Source organism: Cyanistes caeruleus, chromosome Z (genome assembly GCF_971803275.1).
Source record: "Cyanistes caeruleus chromosome Z, bCyaCae1.hap1.1, whole genome shotgun sequence".
Classification (NCBI taxonomy): Eukaryota; Metazoa; Chordata; class Aves; order Passeriformes; family Paridae; genus Cyanistes; species Cyanistes caeruleus.
Genome location: NC_141732.1, coordinates 21,362,670 through 21,388,284, shown reverse-complemented (window position 1 = coordinate 21,388,284; position 25,615 = coordinate 21,362,670). Strand labels below are relative to the sequence as shown.

At 37.4% G+C, this 25,615-nt stretch overlaps 1 protein-coding gene across 5 annotated transcripts in view; it reads right to left on the bottom strand.

Annotated features, from left to right (window-relative positions):
• The window catches only part of TRPM3 (transient receptor potential cation channel subfamily M member 3), a 305,059-nt gene that overhangs the window by 90,515 nt on the left and 188,929 nt on the right, over window positions 1–25,615 (bottom strand). For all 5 annotated transcript variants that reach the window (XM_086867037.1, XM_086867036.1, XM_023944693.2 and 2 more), the window contains one exon: window positions 11,466–11,640. In XM_086867037.1, the coding sequence (XP_086723163.1) occupies window positions 11,466–11,640 (175 nt within the window). The remainder of the gene's footprint in view (window positions 1–11,465; window positions 11,641–25,615) is intronic.

Below are 25,615 nucleotides of genomic sequence, written 5' to 3'. Positions count from 1 at the left end.
CTACTGATGTTACACAGGACCTCATATGCAAACAAACAAATTTCTCTGCTCCTCACTACACTCAAAGAAAACATTTTCATTTTGGGCATGCTGATTCTCTAGGAGCTCGAGAGAACCACTTTATATTTCTCCTCAGTGCTAAGGTCAGTACTTGCAAAAAGCAGCCCAACAGCAGAAATAAATAGTAACAGTACATGAAATGCAAGTACTTGAACCCTACCCCTTCATAAAAAAAAATAAAAATCTATTCCTCAGGAGTATTCTGGGTGAAACATTTCTGTTCTCAATGTCAAAATTACAAAATAGTGGGCTTTAATTTAGAACAGGAATCCTTTAATCCTTCTACACCACAGCAGTTTTCTCACTTAAAAATTACAACTTAGCGTTTCAAATGAGCTAAGTTGGAATATTTTATGGGATAAGTCATCCAGTAGAGTGAAATCAGAAAATCTTCATGTCTCATATTTTAAGCCAGAAGATTAAAAAAAAAATATTTAGTCCTGCAGCAACTGCAGAGAAATATCAGAAGCAGCAGGTATGTAAAAGTCAGTGTTAGCTTAGGGCAGCTGCTCTGGGAGAACAATGACTGGATCCTTTATTTTGCATTCAGTTGGCTGAAGTTTCCTGCACTTCTCCTCAGTGAGGTGGCACAAATGAGACCGCAGGATACTCATTACACCGCTGAATTTCAATCTGATTTCATGATCTAATCTTTATACCTGCAGCAAACCATGTCAGAAGAGACAACAAATGGAATGGGAAAGAAGTGCATGGAAGTATATAGAAGATCTGGCACAAGGAATGCACGTGTTCTCTACCACATGAATTTGATTTTGGCCGTAAATATTCCCGTTGAATAGAACTTTGACTTCAAAAAGAAGCCTGGAAAGCATATGTCTGTGTGTTGGGATTAAAATGAATTTACATGGGGTTTTAGACCACGCTATGTGGATGACTGTTCTTCCTGGGCTTGGCTTCTGCTTCATCTCCTACTTTATCACGGACTCCCTTTGGGTGGTGAGTCTACCTCTGCACCTCCTGTTTTCATCTAGGAGCAGTCTGGCCCTAGATGTGCTATTTCCTGGGATACTGGAGAGGCAGCAACCATGCATCCACTGCTCACACATTAGGTGAGCACTCCTTTCCTGCAGCATGGCCCACCTCCCTCACAAAAAGGCAATGCCGTGTGGCGAGTTAAAATGCACACAAGGAGTTAAAGTGCTGTCCAGCCTTCCTGGTGGACAGCACTGGAGCTGGCAGCAGAGGACTTGCTGTGTGGGAACTGTAAGAGAGATAACCTGACCTCCTGTACAGGAATTAAGATGTTAAAAACACAGGGGGACATGAAACAAGATGACAAGGGTACAGGTAGAAACGTAGGACTGTGCACTAAAGAGAATCAGCTTGGAAAGAGTGATACCCAGACAAGCACTAATATACAGTGAGTTATGTATTAGTAGGTCATATGTGATATAAATTCTGATTTTAGGTTCTTGAAAAAAGGTGTTAGAAATCTGGTTTAATCAAATTTAAAAAAAAATAAAAATGGTGCTATCACTGTATTTATAAGTGCATCAGAACTATGCAATTTTCCATACTTCAAATGAAGAAAGAAAAAAGAGTTTATTCACAATGAACAAGTTTCCTAAAAACATCACCTGGAGAAGCTAAAGAGGTTCATATAAATATCTAATTTCCTTTGGAAACTATATACGGAAGAGTATGAAAATGATATGAAAAAATTCATAGAGTTGGAAGATTCTCAAATTAAAAATTTCAGAAAACATTTCCACAGTTTCTGGCCAGCTTTCTTATAATATTCTCATTTTACTTAAATAATGTGTAGAATCCAAATATTAAATTTCATTTGAGAAATTGTCTCTCTTTCAGTCTAACACACACAAAGCAAGAGAAAGTTGCATTGAGTGAAAGCAGAATTATGTCTTCAGCAACCATCACTTTTCTTCCTTGAATTAAAGCTCTCAGAAACTGTATAATGGCATTAGTCTAAGCAGCATGTAAAGCAAACTTCATGTGAAAGATACAGAATTTTAAAAACCCGGAAATGAAGAAGCTTCCCTGACTACAGGTAAAATATCTGTTAAAATACTGCTGCTCAGAAACTTTCCGTAGTCATAATTTGATTTATGCAGATTCCTACCCTCATTAAATGTTTTTCTTTAACATCTCCTTGGTCTGCAAGTCTACATCAAGCCTATTCAATGCCTTTGTGAGATCAAAAGCCTGAAGTGATTATAATCAGAAACATAAACAATAATAGCAATCTCTCCAGTAAAGTAATCATAGCTTTGTTTGCACTGAAATCAGGTATATCCAGAATGGATCACTTTTATTCCTTAGGAGTCTATAAATGTTAGAAGGTGTCAAATCAAAGTTCCCAATTGTGTAATCCAGCTGGGACAAACACAAATTGTTCCATGCTATTAGTGGCTAAATCTACTTTTTGATGCAGACCAAATCCAATTTGTGTTAAACAAGTAATTTCACAGAATACTGTGAGCAAAACAACTGAGACTTGCAGGTGGGGTGATGATTTCTCTCCTTTGCAAACACCACCACATTTCTTACACACACCTTAAATATGTGCTTTTTGAAATCACAGATTCAGTTTTAAATTCACAGAAAAAGAGATGGGCCCACTTTACCAGAGTGAAACACCACAGTTACGACTTCCATCAAAGTCAGCATAGACTGAATAGTGTCAGAAGAAGACAGTATTTTTATCATCTTTCTAAAAATCTAAAAATATTTTGCAACATGCAAATAAAATTCTTCTGGGGACATTTTGATGGCATGATTCTCTGAATTCCACTTACTTACATGGAAAAAATACTACTCCTGCCTAAAAAAAATGTACTACAAAACAATTGTGTAAAGTGTTCTTTTTTTGCCTTTCTCATCTAATTTGAAACTGTCCTTTCATTCCCTAAATACGTAAGACATGCCCATTACCCTACCAGCCCAGGTATATTCAGCATTTTTTTCTTTCCCAGAGATTCTGGATTGCTGGCGGAATTTAGGTACCTAATCTCAAAAATCTGTTTTCTAAAGTAGAGCTATATAAATTTACATTTATTTTCAGTACAAAAATTTACTCAGAATTGTTGTCTAAGAGTTTGTGGGTACGTTTTGTTTGCTTGTTTGCTTGTTTGTTTGTTTCCAGAAGATCTCAGCCCTAGTTTTGACACATCATCAGAACTGATGGCTTTCCAGAAAAGTCAGGATCTTGAATTTTAAGAAAAAATCCCTTGCATGAGCTCAAGGAGTTAGTCAATAAGACCCACTGGGAAACTGCTCTCTGGGCAGCAGAACTGTCCTGGGAAATTGCCCTCAATGAACAGAACAGAGCTGGCAGATCTCTAAGGACACATTCCATGAAGCACAAGAATGAGACATCCCCAGGCAAAAGAAATAGGGCAAAGAAGGCAAGAGACTACCACACATGAGAGGAGACTTGCTGACTAAACTTAAAAAAATAAAAAAGCAGAAAATACATCATGAGTGAAAAATGTACAGGTAACCTGGGTAGAGTTCAGGCACACAGCCCAGTTATACAGGACAGGGTCAGGAAAGCCAAGACAAAGAGATACACAGAATAAAAGGTAGGGCTTCTACAGGTATGACAACGAGAAAAGGAAGGTTGAAGAAAGCATTTACCCCATCTGGTAAGCAAGGTTTGCAACCTGGCAATAATGTACAAAGAAAAGGCTGAGGTACTCGACAGCTCACTAAGGCCAAGTGCAAAGGCCTGCATCTGGGTCAGGGCAACCACAATAGCAACACAGGCTGAGGGATGAACAGATAAGAAAGAACCTTCTGGAGAAGGGCTTGGGGAGCTGGTGGGTGAAAGGCTGGACAAGAGCTGATGTGTGTGTGCACCCACAGCCCAGAAAAACTATCGTGTCCTGGTCTGCATCCAAAGCAGTGTGGGCAGCAGGGCAAGGAAGAGGATTCTGTCCCTCTTCTCAGCTCTGATGAGATCCCACCTGCAGGACTGCATCAGCTCTGGGGTCCCCAGCACAGGAAGGACATGGACTTGCTTGAGCAGGTCCAGAGGGGACCATGCTGTTGATCTGAGGACTGGAGCACCTCTCCAGCCCTCTGACTGTGAGGAAAGGCTGATGGATATCAAGGGATGTTGAACCTGGAGAAAAGAAGGCTCTGAGGAAACCTTATTAAAGCCTTTGAGCACTTGTAGGGTGCCTGTAAGAAAAATGGGGACAGACTTTGTAGCAGAGCTGGTTGTAATAGAACAAGGAACAATATTTTTGAAACTAAAAGAGTGTTGATTTAGATTAGCTATAAACAAAAATATGTTTACACTGTAGACGATAAAGTGGTAAAAGAGGTGTCCCAGAGAGCTGGTAGGTGTCCCATCCCTGGCAATGCTCATGGTCAGGTCAGAGAGGGCTCTGAACAACCTGATCTATTTGAACTTGCCCAGGGCAGGGGACCTCTAACGATGCCTTCAAGTCAAAACTATTATATATTCCTATGATTCAGTGTTTAAGATCAATCAGGAGAGGCCACTTTAAAAACCTGAACTGACAAAATAAAAAAGGCAATAGTCTGTTTATGTATTGATAATTGATATGTTTATATCTGTCCAAGATGATTAAACAGTGAAGCAAAGACTTCTTCATTGCTTTGCTGATGCAGAAGACAGATTACAACATTTTGACCTCTTACCTCTGCAGAAAGAATATTTTTTTTAAGCTATGCCTAATATTTAAGAAGATAAGAAACATTTCACTTAATCTGGCCTATAGTCCACCACCTAACTTGTATAACTTTCTTTTTCTCCGAAGATTTTTAGTACTGGAATCATGCAATATTCTAGAGAGTTACAAAGATTATGCTTTAGCCCACTTTCAAAATGCAATTCCATCAGAGATTTTTTTAAAATGCATTGTTCTCAAAATGCTTTGAAATGTCTTTAAATGTTATACTTCGCTCAATGAATTGAACTGTTTTCAACTTTTCATTCTTGAAGTATTTTTTTCCCAGGATAAAGTAAATATATCCATAAAATATCAGTGCGATATGAAAACTATTCCCTGCCCTTCCTTATAGGAAGCTTAGGGGATTTTTTGTTTTAATTATGATTTGCAGTCTAGACAATCACACCATATATAAGAAACATTACCAGAGGCTCTGCTCATATTTTCTTCCACTGGGATTACAAATAAGTTACAGTTGTGCAACTTCGTGGGACTGGCTGAATTTCTGACGTGTTTTCAAATCCACACATTTTGCATATCAGTATGAGAAATGACAGAGAATATATATATAATTATTCCTTCATTGTAATCAAACAGAGATGATTTCTGTGTGCTTTTTTTTTTTGAGGAATAAGCAACACTGCAGATCTTCACTGGTAGCTGCTCTAGATAATATTTCCCTGACTACAGTTTATTGAATGGTTGTTTCTTCACCAAAAGAGAGATGAATGTATAGAACCTCCCAAGGTCAACAAATTAACCTTCTGTCCAGGTTTTGATTTGCAAAGTACTTTGTTACAAGAGAAAAGTAATGATATGCAAATATGCAAAGTGAAAATTATTTTACAAATTAATTCAGACACAGGGATCCGTGATTGCCTATGATGTGGTAGACACCACGGGGATACTGAAAAACCGTATCATACATTGCGATTCCTTTTGCTCAAAGTGAAAAATTCCTGTATTTTGCCTATTAGCAAAAAGGGATTTAAGTAACATTCTTCAGATTTGAAGCCTAGAAACTATGCCACAGTGGATCCAGGGAAAGATCAGTCCAAAGGCAATCTTTAATGATTCTCATGTGAGGATACCCATTTAAAGCACAGAGAATGTTTGGTATTTCCTTGTGAACATTAGGCAAGAAGTACATTTTCATGGCATTAAATTGAACTCTTAAGGGTCTCATGCTTTCAGAAGTAGAACTGATAGAGTAGTTAATGAGCTATAAATTCAACTTGGAGACTGCATTCAAATAATGAAAGTAATTTTTAATTCTGTAAGGAAATATTTTTCCAAGACGTGACATAATTTTAACCCAGTGTTTCATTTCTCTGCTTTCAAATTCAGTATTTGATAAACAAAAACATCTCTGAGAATTAAAAGCTTCAAAATATTCCTTTAATGTTGCACTTTGCATTTGTTTTACTTTCAGCTTTTGCTTTTATGCAGGTAAATGAAATGAAAAGGCAACCTTCCTTGATTATACAATCCAAAATACTCCAGCTGTATGTAGAGGAGAGTTACTACCAATGAAGATATTCACTTATGGCTTAGTAGGGACTAAATTTATGAATTATGTTCTCACTCCTAAATGTTGTTCATCATATTTTCAAGTAAAAGCAAAAATCAGTGCTTCAGAGCCTGGAAAACCTGACCTTTAAATCAAAGCCAATAGTGAAAAGCAGCCAAATAATTCTTCCAATTTACCACATGGGGAATGTTGCATTTAAGATGCCTTCTTATTTCAGTTACAATGTGGACAAAGCTTGTTTGTTATTAAAATGTAAAAAGGCACCAGGAATGCACTCAGCTCTGCTAAATTACTTCTGAGAATTTTATTTACTTGTACTGAAATATGGCCACCTATTGCACTCTTAAAAACTCTGTTCCAGGCTTTTCCAGACCAAGGCAAAATTTAGTCTCTGATATTAAAGTCCTGATAAACTTAAACCCTCCCCTGTGTTAGTTCTGCATATCTGACACTCGAAATGCTGAAACCTCAGCTCAGTGGACAACTGCACATGTGCCTTACCTCCCCCTGAAACTCCAGTGAGAGAGATGGGACAAGGAGACTTCAAAACCCATTTTCCCCCAAAGACATCTTTCCTTGAAGGTGTGTTTCACCATTCCCTCTGCTGTGCTTGTGGTGCCTCGCAGAGCAGCAGGCAGCACCTCCGGCCAGGCGGTGCGCGCACAGCTCCGGGTTGTGCTGGCAGCCTCCTCCACTCAGGCTGCACTCACACTGAAAATGTCTACTCAAAGACTGTCCTACAGGAGTGAAATATCTGCCTTGGCATGAGGAATGCTTACAATTATACCTTGAAAAGGCAGATTGAAACTTGTCTCCTGTCTTTTCAAAGATGCACAGGCATTGGCATTGTAAAGGGGTACCGCACCTTCATTAATGCAAGAAATCATTCATTTTTCTGCAATGTGGAATGTTCTAGGAAGAATTAACAAGGAGGGAAGGCTGGCACTATACAATTCTTTGAAATCCAATACAAAAGGGCCTATTGGGCAGCTAGGTAATTGTACAACACACTAAAGGATTTCTTTAAATGGATGGATTGGCACAACACTGATCAAAAGGAGAGAGATGTATTTGTTCTGCTTCATCTCCAGACATAGTTATTCTTCCCATGGAAACTAACTTTCAAATTAGCTTAAAAGCTCACAGAACTCACAGCAGTGCTTAGTAGACATATGCACACATTCCTATGTGTAGAAAATTAATCCTTGTTGGGCTGTTGTGAATTAGAATTTAAGATTGTGCAAAACCAGTATAATAATATAAACATGCAAGTCAGTTTGTTTCTGCCATTAATGTCGTAATGATGTAAATGTTGAATTATTTAAATCAGTCCACTGCAGCTGGAAGATATGCTGTGTCTCAGAGAACACCTAACTTCTGACAAACAGCCAGAATTAAAATAGGTTTTTGACTTGATAGTTTGATTGCACAGTGGACTGCAGAATTAAACTTTACATGCAATTTAGATGTATTACCTTGATTTAGATTTTAATAAACACAATTTTGTATAACCTTAGATTTGATCCAAAAGAAAAAGCTACTCTCTGAATTCAGTTAACATGACAATTATTTGGTATTCTCTTCACAGTGCTAAGTATTATTCAAACATAGGTTAGAGAGGGGAAAAAAGGATCCAATTTGTAGTTGAAGTCTAATGTATTTGGATAAAATATTTTTTATGAATGATATTGTTTTACTTCAGGCATTATTAAAAATATCACTGCATGCCAGACTCATGTTTTCTGAACTAGGATGAATACACAGAAATTTCCACTTGCTAGTTTAGCAAATTTCATAGTTTGTTCATTTTATTTAGCTCCAAGTGAACAGAAAAAATTAGTAACTTTGGGGGTTGATAATGTTGCTGGAAATAGTCTGGAATGGGACCCCCACAATAAGAACACCCATAGTAAGACAGAACAATACCTTTCACAAAGCCAGATATGAGAGTGTCAGTTAAGAAATTGCTTGTCCTTCCTCTATTGATACTATAACTTGCCTTTTCTACAGGCAGGAGATTGTGATGATGAAATAGAACCAGAGCATCATAAAATTACAGAATCATCAAATGGTCTGGGTTGAAAAGCACCTTTAAAGATCATTCAATTTCAAAATCTCTGCCAGGGGACACATTTCACTGAAACAAGTTACTCAGAACTCCATCCAACATGATCAGGAGCAATTCCAGGGATGGGGCATCCATAGCTTCTCTGGGCAGCCTGTGCCAGTGCCTCAACACACTCATAGTAAAGAATATCTTACTTGTATTCAGTCTAAAGCTGCCCTCTTTCAGTTTAAAATCATTGTCCCTTGTTCTGTCACTAGAGGTCCTTGTAAAAAGTCTTCCATATAAGTCTATTTATATAGAAATAAATTAATTAATTTTCCTCGTTTTTTGGTTTTTTTTATAATATAAGAACACAGACAAGGTAGATGCACATAGCAAATAAATGGATAAAGCATATTTGAGTAAGGTTATGTGGAGTGTTATCAGTGAGGTCACTGAAAACAGAGAAACAACTTCTCAAAGATTCAATGAAACCTGGCACATCATATGTATCACAGATGCAGTGCTAGACTAGGCATGAACCTGAATGTAAAATGGATTTAAGTATTTGTGGAAAACTGTCCTTTTACCCAGAAGGAGTTTAAGATCAAGTTAATTCATGATATGTATTTCTAAAACATATATTGCTTGGTCTAGAGCTCTATGTTTACAGATTCATATTTTATTATTTGCTTACTGTATGTGTGAATACATATACCCCTACATAAAATAACACATGCAAAAATGAGTCCCTGGGAATCCCAACTGTAGGGTTACTGTGGCTACTTTGACAAAAAAACATGATAAAGCTCTTAGTTATAAGAATCTGTGTGATTTTCTTCCACTTCTATGTTTTGCTCTAAAATTGTTAAATCTTTTTATTTGTTATTTTCTTCTCTGGGCATCAGACTGAATTCTGTTTTGGGAACTTCTGAGAGGACAAAGTCCATGATCATTGCCAAACACATGGGAACACTCTGGTGACTGTCAGGTAAGAAACGGGTTAGGGCAGCCACAAGGCTGTGGACTAAGAAAGCTTCAGCATTTTTTAATAGACATGCTGCTACTCTTGATCTAGGATGCCTGTAGCCTTGTTTGCAACTGATCTCTCATGAGGCAGGGCCAAACCCTTGTTAACTGGTGCCTGGGAAAGGCCTGTCCAAGCACCAGACCAAGAGTACAGTCAAGCTTGTGCAGCAGCTTCTGCAAGAGAATGCAAAAAAAAAGGGGTCCTCAGATTAATTTGTTCCGTCAGAAAGAGTTTTGGGTGTGGTGATGACACACTACAGAGTAATTTTCTCCAGGGCTGGAGTAGTTGCCCCTGAAGTTGCTCTGTCATTGCAGAAGCTTTGATGTGGATGGAGCTTTCAATGGTGGATGCAGCACTTGAAGTCCCAGGCTTCAGTGCCCATTCTTGATGCCAGGAGACAAGCAAGGCCTTTTTTCCTGTCGATCTGTGGTCTTGGAGGAGCTGCACCATCAAGCACAGGATTATGTATGCAGTGAAAACAACAGTGTTGTTGAAAATAGCCCAACAAGATAGGCACTATTGTTAGGCTTTCCCAGATCAAGGCAATTTTGCGGTAAATTCCACAAAAACATGAGTGAATGAGTCAGACATATGTGCACAGGCTCTTATCCATATAGAGAATTTTAACCACTGTGATACCTACTGGAGGGATAAGACAGTAGGGCATAAGCATTCCTGGAAGTTCCTGAAGGGCATTGACAAGAACTTCCAGACTCAAGTGACAGAGCAGACAATGAGGAGAGATGCTGTGCTGGACCTCATACCAGGAAAGAGGGACTCTCTCTATCAGGATGTGAAGGTCAAAGGCAAGGTCACTTGGCTGCAGTGACCATGAGCTCCCAGAGCTTTAGATTCTCAGAGGAGGAAGAGGGCAAAAAACAAGTCCCAAGATCCTGGCCTTGAGATGAACAGACTTTAGCCTCTTTGGGAATCTTTCAAAGGGTCTCACAGTGAGACTATAGGAAGGAGTGGCCCAGAAAGCTGGTTAATATTAGTATTCAGGAGATCCAAGCTCAATGTGTGGGGCAGGGGACCTGGTGACATAGGAAATGGAAAAAGCTGAAGTACTGTCTTCTTCAGTCTCAGGTCCTAGACACTGGGAGGAAAGTCTGGGGGAAGGAATTGGAAGATATAATGTCACCAGTTCATGGATCCTAACAGTGTGTAGTCAAAAATGCTGGGGGTGCTGACTGATGTCATGGCAAAATCATATACTGTGAACAATCAGGACAACTGGGAGAATTATCTGTGCTCTGGAGAAAAGCAATGATCACTCCTGCCTTACAGCAAAGCAAGAAGGAAGATCCGGGGAACTACAGGCTTGTCAGCTTCCCTTTGATCTGTGAGGCTGTGATGGACCATTTGTTCCAGTGACATGGAAAGAGATGAAGATGATCAGGGGTAGCCACACTTGACAACCTGATCATCTTCTTTGAAGAAATGACAGGATTGGTACATGAAGGGCAAGGAGAGGATGTTCCCCATGGAAGACCTTTGACGCTGTCTTCCGTAAGACCTTCATAGATGAGCTGATGAAGTATGGGATGGAGGAGGAGACAATGAGGTGAATTGAAACTGAGTATAAGGCTGGGACCAGATGTTTGTGATCAGTTGAAGGTCACTGATTTGTGGCATATTTCAGACACCAGTCCTGGGTTCAATGCTGCTCAACATCCTCACTGACGTTCTGGGAGAGGGAACTGCATGTCGGCTCAGCAGGTGATGCTTCCTCTCCTTCCCATTTTTGAGGAAAATGACTCCACACATTTGGAGTCATGTGCCTGAATCTGCCTTCCCCAGCACAAGAGAGGGATACACATGGTGGAGTGTCCAGCTAAGGGCCACTAGGATGATGAAAGGAGTGGATCACGCCATATATGAGGAAAGGCTGAGGGAGCTGGGACTCTCCAACTGCAAGTAGAGAAGGCTCAGAGATGAGGCTGGTTTTAAGGCTTGTTTTATTTTGTTCTGAATGCCTTCAATATTTCACACATATCAACAATGGAAACTGTAGGTGCTGCTTTTGTACAGCATTTTAATAATTTCCTGTGTTCTGCTCTACCACTGACCTGAACCCGTGGATAGAGAAAGAACATACTCTAGGAAATGACTTACCCTCCTTCTTCAGAATATTTGTGACCAAAGGCAAGGATGTCAGATGCTCGGCCACTGCCATCGCAGATCACAACGGGAACAGGAGGAGTGTCTCGCAGGTACTCCAGAACAATGGAGATGACATTGGGACCTCCTTCCACAATAAGGGCCACCACTGGAACCCCTTGGCCAATTCCTGGAGCAAAAGAAAGAAACAAACCAAACCAAACGAAAACAACACAAAGCGAAACAGCCAACCAACCAAATAAAAAAACCACAAATGCACACAAAACAAATAAATAAATGAATGCAACAAAAAAGAAACAAAAAACCCGCAAAGCCAGCAAGGCAAACGAAACATAACAGAAGACAGAAGAAAAAAGTAAAATCAGACTAAAATTTTGCATTATGACTGTACAGTGTTACGTTAGAGAAAATGCATTCAGTAAATCAGGTATCTTAAGATGGGACAAGTGTAGCCATCTCATCAGTTCCACTGCATAAATCAGTATTTTCGAAAACTATCTCGTTTCAAATACAATAGTTATATTTAAATATATATATATATATATAAAATATATATCTTAAAGATAAAATCTTGTTTTGAAATCATAAAGAAGGTACTGCATTTCTTTCTCACATGTTCATCATCAGGACTGGAATCTTGCTTGTAGTCTAGCTTTTGCATGATGTCAGCTTCCCATCACTGAGTCTTCCAATAGTTTTGCTTGCTGTTTCAAAATTACCTCTATAATATTTTTCCTGCTGGAAAATCCTGCATGGTATCTACTCTGAGGTTGCAGCTGGGCAGCCCTTTAACCTCCTCTTCAATAAACTAAACACAATCTGTTGCAAGCCAGCGCTATACTTCTTTTTCAGTTCTAGTCAGTCTCACAGTTTTTCTTTGAATTCTCTCCAATTTTGCAGCATATTCCATGATTTGCAGACCCCACACCAGAGACATTGCTCCAAAGAGAACTGAACTTGTGCTTAACCAAAGGAAAGGCATCTTCATTTTATGCACCTTTGGTGTAATTACATGGGAGCCCTCTGCAAAAGTTGTAATACAGACTGACAGGAAAGTTGTGTGGATTTAGAGAAAGGCAATCTGGTGACAGGCTGGTGTTAATATATTTTATGATAGTCACTTCTTGACCAGTTGGGACTGGGGACATTCAAAAGGAATCAGGCAATAGAAGATGTTGAACATTTTCTATTAGCATTATTTTCCTGAAAGAAGCTTTCTTTCCTTTCCAAGTAGCTTTGTCTAAGAAAACCTATATACATTCTTCACAAAATTCTGACATTTTACTAGAAAACAAAAATAAAAGGAGTGCCCTTCACTATTAATAGCTGGATTGGAAAAAGTTGCACAAAGCCACGTAATAACTGTTAATATGTCTGATGAAGTTTTCATTTAGAGACAGTTCAATTCTCAGAAGCAAAGGTAAGCCTGTGAGCCTGGAACATTAGGTTAGACCTTCTAGAAATATTCACAGGTCAAATAATTTTCAATAATTTTAAGGACTTGAATTACTGTCAAAAATGAGATAAATTATTCTTTAGGAAAGAAAGAAAAAAACCTAGTTTGTATAGATAACAGGAACATATTCTAGGCATTTCCTGAAACATTTTGAAGGGAACATTATGTTTCCTAAAGTGTCTCTCAGCATGCCTTTTTATGCCTCTGTCTACTGTTAGTCTGTGGGTTTTTTTGTCATAGAACTTAGGAAAAATGTGTGGTGTTTTTTTTATGTGAAGAAAACTACTGGTAGAATTATAAAATGTAGGCTAATGAAAGAGCATAGGAAGGATGGAGTATAACAAGGTGATTAACAGAATGATTTGCACAGAATCAAGGGTTAAATTTTCTAATAATATTAAGGACTTCTCTTAATTGCTGTTCTACCCAATCTAGACACCTGCTAATAAGATAATATTAAGAAGTATTCTTAGTAATGTCTTAAATTGTGTCTGCATGACATGGAGGATTAATAGAAATTGAGAAAGTTCACAATTTGAGATACAAAGCCATTTATATGGTGTTTAATAAATCCTTCTGTAAACTGGAAACTCATTAGGAGGAACTACTAGAAAAGCTGATGACAAGAGAATTGTCTTTGGTATAGCAAGACTACAAGGAAAAGTTATGATCCTGGAATACACACAGCAAAACATCTTCAGGAGGAAACAAGGGCAACTCCGTGCTGTTGTGCAAGCCACTCAAGAAATTCCATCCAAAATACTATCTGTACTTGTGCTCAGGCTTGTTCAGAAGGAACAAACTGAAATGAATGGAGGAAAAAGCCAAAAGGAGTGTATGGAGAATTAAGATATCATCTTATGAGACAAGATTTAACAAGCTTGATTCATCTTCCTTAGCAAATTAAGGGGCAAAAGACACCATGACTGAATACCCTCATGACATACAGCAATATTAGAAATTTAACAGTATTAGATGGAGTTCAGAAGATTCCTGGTTATCATATGAGTGAAATCTTTACAGCCTTCTTATAAAACTAAGAGGAAAACCTTTTTGTATTGAAATGATGCTATGATGCTCACTAATCATAATAATTGCAGTTGCCTTATGTATCTCAAACTATTCCTGAAGCAGGTTCTGTCTTCCTGCTGGAAGTCTCTTCATTCCCAGTATTTTCTACTGGATAAATCTCATAATATCAATAATCATGGTTAGTCTAAACAGCTGAACTATTTTTACCTTTCTGGGCCATTTGAAAACATGTCTAAAATTTCTTTTGCAAACTTTGATCTTCCTTTTACATTTTTTAAAACATATATATAAAAATGAGCCTTTATAGTCACAAGAGTTGCCTGGCATACAAAAGTTCTCTTTAAGTGTTCCAGTTGTTTTTCATTGTAGTTAATAAGATGGCAGTTTTTCTGTTCTCTGGCTCTTTAGAAATACATTCAGCTTGAAAACAATCCTCTTATTTGAGAGTAGTAAAAGAAAATAACTTTTCTCCAATTCAGGCTTCAATGAAACTTTGTAGTTTTAAGTTAAAAAACCCAAACCCAAACGTAAGTTAAAAAAAACCAAGCTCAGGTGAACCTTGGTTTATCATATACAACTGATTTCCAGATTGAACTGCAACTGTTTTATCATTCTGACACATTTCATCGTGAGACAAAAAAACATTTAAACACAAACTTGTTATATACCTTGTTTTTCTTTGGGAAATTCTCTCTGAGTTATGGCAAATAGATGATTTTTTTTATTTTAGATGCTACTGTTCTCCATAAATAATCTTGCTTTGGAAAAATCTACTTTTTTTAGTTTGGTGAGTAAATTATTAATTTCTGGATTTAGAAATCATATTTAAAAACAATAATACTTTGTTGATATTTCTTCAAAGTATAAACACTTCTGGCTTTCAGGAAAGTTCTCTTGACTACAGCTGTTTCAATCCTAATGTTATGAAGAGATTTATGATCTTCCACAGATCTATGGTAATTAATTTCTGAGCACTAATGGTAACCACAGTAAGAAAGAAAGTCAACAGACATGATGAAATAACAAAAGATTATGCCTGCTTGAGTACCTCAGAATTTCAAAAAATGGGTAAATGGGAATTACCACGTCCTCAGATTTCTATGATGTTCCAAATCATATTTAAACTAGTTATGACATTATATTTATTTCAAAATAAAAAAAACTTAGTTACTTGCACCAAGATGCCTGCAGCTCAACAACTCTCAGCCAAAATGAAAAGTAGATTTGAATTAAACTTTCAGATATCTTGATACCAAAATTTTCCTGGATGCTTCCCTGCTGCTAAATATTAGGAATTTGGAAATTAATGCAGAGGGACTGCATAAAAATTTCAGTGTGCCTGAAGACATTGACTGACTATACTAACCCTATGGATGCTAAATCTGAACCACAGTGCCTGTACAAATTACAGGCCGCATAGCTCCTCAGGCTGCCTGAGAAAGTAGGCTGGGAAAAATATGAGAAGGAATTAAAACAATTCTCAGGGACGCTAAACAGCCTTGCAGGTGTTGTTTTGCAGTCTTGTTTTCTCTTGCAGGAGAAAGCCAGGGGGGTGATGAGCCCCCCTGACCAATGATGGTGATGTAGCACTTTGTTAACCAATAGGAGTTTCTTTTCTGTACCTTCCACGTACCAGTCTATAAAAAGCAAGCCTAGAGCAATAAACTAGAGAATTCTCGTGTTGAAACTCCCTTGAGAGTTCATGTCGTTCTTTATAGCCGTTCCCAATCGGAACGACATCTGGTGACCCCGACGTGATGTTGAACCGACCCCCGAGGTCTGGTGAACGACACTAACCCTGCATTTATAACTATGAAATTGAGTTGAAGTTGATATGAAGTTGAGAACTGATGTGCTTTGCCTTAATGTAACACTGGGACAATTTGGAGAATGTTGGCATATGATGCCAGCAAGAACCTCTTACTTTGAGGAAAAGGTAGCTGATAGACCTCTCTTTAACTGCTAATCAAAATATGTTTCCTTCTAAATCTCCTCAGAAATAAAAGAATGAGAAATTGTTTTTAGGTACTCTTTTTCAGCTTATGCATGCACAGTATTTGATAGTGTACAAAGAAGGGTCTGGCAGTGCCTGATAGATCCACAGGGAGCCTTTGGTTTCAGACACTTCATTTGGAAAGATAATGGCAGGCTGTGAGGTGAGATGCTAAATGTGGAGGTAATACATTCCTTACAATGTCAAGGACATCATTACAAAAAGAGTTTCTTGCTCGGGCTGAGATTGTCAGAAAGGAGGCAGTGCCAAAATGAAATCTTGCTGACATAAAACCAAACTACAGTACTGGAACTGCTGTCTCCTAGCACACATCAAGAAGGTGGGAACTTTATGCCAAGCACTATAATGGACAGCCCAAAAAATCAACAAGGAGAAAGTTTTCCCTTCAGGTGTTTCTGTGGAATTTACAAAAAAAATTGTTACAGTCTGGGAAAAAAACTAAGGGTAGCACTCATCTTGTTAGGCTATCTTCAACACACTGTTGCTTTCATTAAGCAAGTACTCTAAAAGTATACAACCTTAAAAATAGTGTGTTTCATATTTTATTAATTGGAAACAGAGTAGCATTAATGCACTACACTGAAATAGTGCACAATCTGAAACTGCAGAGAGGTATTTTTTGTACAGGGCAATGCCTTATTATCAGATAAGACTATCACTTGGCACTGTTTTCTAAACACAGGAGAAAGTACAATTAATTTTTACATATCTGAGTACTTTTTTTCTGTTTCCTAGAAGGCACTAAATAACATGTTAATCACCTTTTTATGTAATATCCTTTGTAGAGAAACCTTTGAAGTTCAGGTGAATTATTCTTAAGTATCTGAAAAATAATGGACATCTGATAATTACATGGGAGATTTCTTTTTAAAATTACTTAGTGCACTTTTTAAAGCATTTCTAGGATGAGGTTTGATTTCAACAAATCTTTTTTCCACTTGGAAGATGGAGGAAACTAATTCTTTAGCAGTATACCTGTGGACTTAATTGGTTGTGAATGCTGACTAATATGTTATCAAGGTGATGTTTACGAATTAGTTAACTAATAGTTCAAGATGATAAGTATCTGTTTGCAAAATAAAAGGTCTTCCAACTTAGGAGTGGTCTCTGTATTTTTCTTGTGTGTTATTAAAAATTGTTAGACAGACAGGAGATTTATTTTTTTTTCTCTCAGACTTTCAAAAGAAATATTAAGTTTGTATCCAATAGGAGGTATGGGTGAAACATCTCATACTAACTGGCATATTACTGTTTAAAAAGATCTTCAATTCACATACTAAATCCTTAATATTTCTACTATAAATCAAAAAATACAGGTAGCTTCTCATGACTTTGTTAATAGAATACAGAAAAACAAGTAATTATTTTCACTCAGCATAATGATTCATGAAAAAAGAAGAAAGTACCAAAGACCCGAGGCTCATCACTGTACTGATTTCTGAAACAATAACTTGTATTTTGAATATTTCAGTAAGTAAGGATTTTTGCAGGGTGGATTAGACTGCTGAGTGTTTCAGTGTCAGGTATTGTGGATATTGCTGACGAAGTTAGACTGCAATATTGTGTGAAAGATTTATGTAGTCAACTTAAAGCTTCATTACTGTGTTATTGCCTTTGTGGTCAGCAGCAGAGCCAGTGAGACTTTCTGACGATTGTGATTCCAGGAATCACATCAGAACATTTTTCCCAATGTGCACCAAATAGCACTTTAAGGCCTTCCTGTTAATATAAAAAAACCCCAAAAAACCACATAATTTTCCCCTTGGCACAGTTGCAATGCATAAATATGTAAATTAAAATAATAAACTAGAAGAAATGAATTAATTTGGAAATAGAAGATAGAAAAAGACCCACAATGTCTATATTATGTGAAAAGGGACTAAAAAATATCTACCATGCTTTGCGGAAGCCCTATTTTGTTTTCCCAGTTCTTGGAAAAGCATGAATATTTTATACTGTGAGTATATTTATAAATAATGTATAACTGTCTATTAAATTATTACTAATTTTTTCAGTGAAGAGCTAAGCATGAGTTACCCACATTTTTATAGACCAACAAGTGAATAAAATGCCTCATTTACTACAAAATGCATTTACTACTCATGTTTTTAAGCATGGTTTTAAGACTAACTGGGACATATCACTATGTTGTATACTGTAATTCAGCCCTGAGTTCAGTCAAAAAACCCAGAGGTTCCAGCTGACTAACCTGACAGAAATGTGTCTAATTTCAGTATCATAACAGTGGGTGGTGGTAGGCACATCTGAGATGATTTCCTGCTGGCCTCCTTTGCTCTTTCATTAGGTCAGGCATTTTGGTGTGAGTTGTCCTATGTTCATTTCCTTTTCCTACCTGGAAATTTTGACTGGAGAGGTAGGTAATTATTCAGATTTGTTTGGGATGTTGGGGCCTGTGTCTGTGCTGCTGGAGGAGTTATTGCACAGCAGCTGGCACAGAAGAGGTGTACAGCTGGAAAGGTGTGTCACACCTCATGCACAAAGTGCAGCTGGACAGCAAGATCTCCAGAGGCTGGATTCACTGGAGGAACATCAGGCTTAAGGTCACACATAAGACAGAGTCACTGTGGACATACTGAGAGAACCCAAACTGTCCCAGAGGAGGGGCAGAGTAAGCCTGCACAAACCTTCTCATGGTGTATGAGCTGTCGACCTGACAGCTCAACATCTTTTCCTAAGGAGGCACACACACACTACTCATCTGGGCAATACAGAAACAGGACACTCAGCCTTCCTAGAAAACCTGAACCTACCCTAGGTGTGTACAGGGATGTGTGAGGCATCGCTGAGCTGGAAGGACTCGTCAGGTCCCCAGGAAACCAGGTGTATTTGCATGATCAAGGAGCCTCTACAGTTTTGCACAGGCCTACCCTCCAGCTCCAGAGACTGCTGAATCTTCCTCAACCCCAATGTACTGCAGATGGTGGGGTTTAATTATTAATTAATTAATTAATTAATTAGCAGGTTTCTCCACTGGTCATCATACCTCATACCGTGTGCCTATCTTAGATAATGAGACAAGAGATTCTTAGCAGTAGAAAATTCCTATGACAGGCTTTAGATTTGTTCCACACCACTACCTTGTGTTTGTCCTGCAAAAGGTCTGCTGCTTGTGGGAAAGACCTACCTTTCTAACTGCAAAATTCTCCTAGGATAATGGCTTCTGTTAGTGGTAAAAACAATGCTCTCTTACTGACTGACAAACAAATCCAAAAATACAAATCAACAGATTTGTTGGTTTATATTATTCATGTTAGAGTTCCCACAAGTTTGCCAGTGCACAGTACGTGTAAAGGCATGTAGATAAACCATTTTGGACAAATGCCCCAAAGCGTAAAAAAACTTTAATTGCATCAAATAGATGACATGTTCCCAAGCTATTAATTTAACAGGTGAGATTATACTCCAGGGCTTTTTAATGCTTATTTGAGTATTTAGTAGAAAATCTCATTTAATTGTCAGTAGACAACTGGTGAAACTCTTGTGAAGTTCAATAACAATTCTGATGCACTTACAAGAACTTTGACAGCTTTAAACTACATTTTGATCAAATCTGATTTAATACAGAGTCAACAAATATTGCTCTTTGGCTGTTAATACAGCATGTCTAACCACAGGGTAAGTGATGCTTGAATAGATTTAAAATGATACTGGATTTAGAACAGTTGTTAAAGGCTTGACCACACACATGTTTCTGCTTCACCTCTGGACATCTATGTGGTACTCACTATGGTTCCAGCTAGCTCAGAAAGGCTAAGTGATAACAAAGAACATCCTAAAATAATCCAGATCCTTCATATTAGGTTAAACTGAAATAAGTTTACAACCTGTGTTTTTTTCCTAGGCAGTTGTGTTTAGCCTTTTTGGAAACACTTTCTGATATATATGACACCTTTTTGGCTAAAATATTAATAGCAAGAGGCAAAGAGATAAGATCAACCTGCACATACAATGTATCTGCATGCTCCAGCTCTCCAAATCACAGCTGCAATATGTTTACCACTAGAACAATTATATTATTAACTACTAAGTGATCATAACTGGAAAAAAGGGAATGGATATTGCCTTCAGAGGATGATGGAAAAGAATGCTGGGTTTTATTACCCAGAAGTACAGGAACATCTCCCAGATGCCACATCTAGCTCAAACCTAATTTCTCATAGCTGCACTTTTTACAGTCAGCTTTCCCTTTTCCTCACTCCTTGTCTCAAGCACCTTCACTAGAGAAGACTTTCTTATTCCAGAAAATTAAGATGGGTATTTCTTTTAATTCTTCAAGAACTTTTCAGTAACAAAAGGAGAGAAACTTACAAATTATAAAGCAGAACAAAAGAAAAAAAAAAAGAGAAAAAAGGTCAAACTTACTCTACTCATTTCTGAGCACATTTAATAGTTTTTTTATATTCAGGAATTAAGGGGAACTTCCATTTTTTTTGAGATTCATTACCAGCCCTATGTCTAGAGAAATCAAGCTGATCTGGTAAGCTAATACAAAAGCTCTAAGAATATTTGCTGTGCTCCTGTAATTCACAGAACTATAGGATTATGTGTGATGGAATGACACACAACCACTACTAATAAAGGAAACAACAATTTGACTTAGTTTTTTCTTTTCAATTTCTTTTTTTGCTTTTCTACTACATGCTTGTTGAATATCATTTGCTATAATTTCCTTTTTATTTGCCCAAACATAATATAAAATCACTATTATGAATTCTATTTTGTTCATCTTTGTTTTTTTCTTTTGTAATTTCCATTCATTCTCCTTGATCCCCTTGTTATGCTCACTTCCATTCTGCATTCTTATCTTTATAATTTCCCTTTTGGTAGCCCAATCACATTTTCACTTCCTCTGTGTCTCCTTCTGTTTAATCCATAATCTTCTTTTATCTCTTCTATTTTTAATTCTCCTCTTTACTAGGAGTATGATTGTATTACATTTGTTCCAGTCTGTTCTCCTTTCTCTTCTGTTCTACTTTCATTCTCATTTTTATTTGTAAAGTGCTCCTTTCTCACCTCTCTATATCTACCTACTGATGCATCTGCCATCCAGCTAGACTGGACATTGACAGAAAAATCCATGGACCCAACACCTGGAACTATATCTTCATTTAATGCTGGACTGATCCTAAAAACTTTCCAAAAGGAAATTCAGGGTGGTAACAAGAAAATATTAGTGGTATCTTTTGAATTTCATACTTATCTCTGCAAAAGGATGAAGTTCAGAGAGTCCTCAGAAGAAACATGACATGGGAAGAGCTTATGTAAGACTAAACCATGGGATCTGTGAGCCTCACAAGCATCCAAACAACCACTCAGTTACCTTCTATACAATGGCAATACATAATTCAGAGCTGGTGCTTCAAGTTCAAAGACACACACACACACACACACACAGACAAGAACCTGTGTGGATTTCAGTCAAAACTTACCCTATCTGTCCTTGCAGTCAGCTGCTCATTAGGGCAGCACCAGAGCACCCAACTTGTTTCACTCTTCTTGGGGCTCATCACCCATAGGCAATGGCCTAAGACACACAGGAGCGACTACAGCTTCAGAAATTCTCACATTCTGTCTGATCTTGCCTGGTGCTTTCCCTGGCTGCCTTTGGATGTGAGCACTACCACTTACTGTATGCAGCACTTTAGAAAGTTATTCCATTGTAACATAGCCAAATTCTACACTACATCATATTACATAGTGAGGTGTCTTTCCTTGTCATATTTTGCTTCTTTTTCAACATACTTGATTCTATGTAATCTCAGAAAATTATCCCTCATTCTCACCTGTTTTAGAAAACTACAACAGGTGAGATACAGAACAGCAGATATTTGGCTGGATTAATCCAAAAATAATGTTTCTTAGTTTTGCAGCTTTATAAATTTAATTAGGGAGCTGAAATGACCTGTACTCTTTTTCTTTTTCTATATGAATCGTATGAAAACGTGTTTTAAACAAACTCTTCTGTTTAAAATCAGGTTTGTGAAAGGAATTTATAGATGCACTTGCATTGATATATTGTGTGATTCAAGAATGATTTTTAACCTTGTGCTTTCTCATCCCTTTCTGAGGTATATCTGTCTCTGGTGCCTGATCAACAAACATCGTGATGCTCTCCATGAAAAAAAACCCCAAGTTTCCAATCTCTAGCAAAATCTGAAATGAGTCAAAACTCCAAACAGTTCTGGGTTTTACTGAAATTTCACAGGAGTCAAATTTTCAATTATGCAGCAGATCTCCTCTCCTAGAAAGTAGTCTGTACCTAGGTCTTCCGAGCTATGGAATTATGAAAATACATCTAGGACTGCACAGAACATGGAGGAAAAATCTGAATCAAATGAGAATTCCAATGCGTTTGATGATGATGGAATGGTCAGAGAAGGTGCCAGTGATGACAATTGAACGTCCCTTTGCCTTCCCAGCCCCCTTCATATATTCTCAGGCATAGGATGACAAAGGGAAGTCCACGGGTCACATGAACAGATATTGTTGACATATTATACTGTCTAAACTGCCTTCTCTACCTAATCAAACCCCCAACTTTATCCATCAATTCCTTACTCAGAGGTAATTTTTTCTCACACCAAAACTCAACTACATTAACCACCTCTATAAAGAAGAAAGAGTAAATACAAAGTCACAGGTTCCAGTGCCTGTGGTCTGTCTGTTTTTCAAACAGCATAAAGTGGAGGTAGACCAAACTTTCAGCATGAAATAGCATGTTTAAAACTAGAATAACTGCAGCATGATAGTGAGCAGTAAAACTCTGCATTAAGTCCTCTGTGGTCTGGGAGACAATTCTTCCAGAAATGCATTGCTCAAAAGAAGAGTATTAATTTCACAGGGTGGATCTACACAACCCAAGGATTTGGTGTGACCATCCTTCTCAGAAATATCAACATGCTTCAGTGTGTGGGAACGGACCTAGCAGTCTAAAGAGCTCCCTGTAAGTTTCAGAGAGGCTAAAGAGTATATAGCTTAAAAGATTTATAAAAGGTTGAAATGTTTATAAAAGATACAAAATAAAACAAACTACTTCAAACTTTCTGATTTTTTTAAGGGGTCTATTTCCAATTAAGCATACACTGCCTTTATATCCTCTGGCTCAACATTCTGGCTTCAAATATTTCTTTTGTTACATATCCATTTCTTTTACATTATTTCTGTCTCTCCTTGAAATGCAATTGTTAAAAATCCAAGAAAAGGACTTTTTTATATATATATTTTTTTCAACTAACTGTTTCTGAAGAAGAAGGTGGTAGCTAATTTTATGGAGAGAAAATGTAGAAAAGTCTTCCCTCCTCATCTGTACAGGCTGGACTCCTGCTGGCTAGCTGACGTTATGTACGCTTGTTATCCTCATTCTTCATGTTAGTGAAGTCCTTTTGCCTCATTTCATTTTTTCACCTGCCTCTTTCCTTCTCTGAGGCTGTGTCTAATAATATAAAATGTCAGAAATCTAACAAGTAAGGAAACATCTTTTAAATAATTATAGGAAACATTAGATTTTTTTTCATTTTAATCTATGATGGTAGCTGTTAACTGCAATTTGAACATCACTGCCTCACTGACTGGACTCCATCTATTTCCAAAGCAAATTTTAAGAATGTAAAAATTCTTTTAGATAGTTACAGAGAACATAAAACTCTTGCAGTCTTCTTCCAGATATAATATTTATATTAAATATTAATATTTTAATGTACAAAGCCTTCAATATAAGTAAAATATCTGGATTTAAAAATAAAATGTCATTAGCATGCAGTCAGTGTGTTTTCAAGGCCATTTGTCATGCAAATACCACACAAAGCTTATTTATCCTGCTCTTTGAACCACTGCATTACCATTTCCTAACACATTCCTTCCTAACACATGCTAAACACAAATTACTGACACATATGTGGTGTAAGACATGAAATGTACATGAAGGACAGAAAATGACCGTATGTTTTGCCAAATGGTTATGCATAAACAAGAACATGCTGTGAGTGCACACTGGACTGTGCCATGGTGTGCTATGCTATGTGTCACATCCAGATTCTGATTCTGCTGACAAAATTATATGCGCTCTTTTAAAGAAAAAACATACAACATTCTTACTAATTCACAACACATTTCATTCAAATTAAAAGCTTTCATATGTGTAATGTGCAATGATCGTTATATATATAAATAATCTGTGTTCTTGTCTTGCTTCTCTGCTCCAGTTAGAGCATTCATCATAGGAAGGAAAGTAAGCATTTGTGATGGAAGTGCTTGGCAACCATGCTTTACTTTCTTTAAGGACTTGGGAATATTACAGTCAGCAATAAGTCAGTTAATAGCAACAACTACAGCACATGAAAGGAAGGCCTCAGTGCAAACAGAAGGAATGAACAGCATATCATAAAAATGCAAACAGGAGTGCAGAGCCAAAAGGGAGAAGCTTTAGGTAGGATTTTTGAAGATTCTGCAAGTGCTGGTACAGGCCCTTTTTATGCAATATGACGTAATTCTAGACCACACTTGTAATGAAAAAGCATTGTTCTGTCTAATCACAAAATGAGTGAAACCCACAGCATGTCAACCTATTAGAGTGACTTTGTCTGAAAATGATTAAAAGTCCTCAGATCAAATGTGTTAGTTCAGATACTACACTGGCAATTACTATAACCATCTGTTAGTAGCAGGAATGAATATTTTATGACTTGTGACTTCCAATGCACATTTTGTAGACTTTCTTTTATATTTCTACTTCAAGACACGACTGATGTGGCTATTGCATTACTCAGCAATGTTCTGCAGAAATGGTAATGATAATGGTATATCTTAGCAAATGACCAGGCCATTCTACAGCACTTTGGAAAAACAGTTTGCTATTTTGGATTGTAGTGCCCAGGAATATTATAATAGGAGAATTTGCAATAGGTAATCCCTAGTAATTAGGTGCTTCATTTATTTCCTTTCTCTGCTTATAGAGGACATCATCTGTTTGGTGACACATTAAGTTCTTGTCCTGCACTAGTATTTTCACAGGATGGGGAAAAAATAGACTAACTGCACAACTTGAGTGATCATAAGATATCCATCTATTGACTTTGAAACCAGTGACAATGCTGGTGAAAATGGTTTTGCCTTTTTTATTTTCAACCAGCTCTTTGGAAACATTTTTTTGCACCATTGTGACCCATTGGGAAGAAGGTCCAAGTATACAGTATTTTGGGAAAAGCAGTTGCAAAGGGTACAAAAAATTAACAATGTACTGAAGACTTCCCAGGCACCAGGGAAAGGAGAAAAGAAAAGAAGGAAGTCCTTCTATTCCTTCTGAATAAAATTTATCATTGAAATATTACACTTCAGAATGACTTAAACCAAGGAATACAGCAGATGAGATGAGGGACACACAAGAACTTTAGAAAAAGAATATTTAAATGCTAGGCCCACAATATGGCAGACTATCTCCTGAGGATGGATGCTTTATGACTGTAAGTTATTGTTATAAGGATAATCAATGAGACTACACTCTTTTAAACTGTTTTTTCTCAATGACAGTAAGGACTTGTATGATATTCAGGAAAATCAAGTTCAAACTTGAAAAATCCAACATAAGTTGCAATTTTTTGGTGTTCATTCTTAAAAAAGAATTCC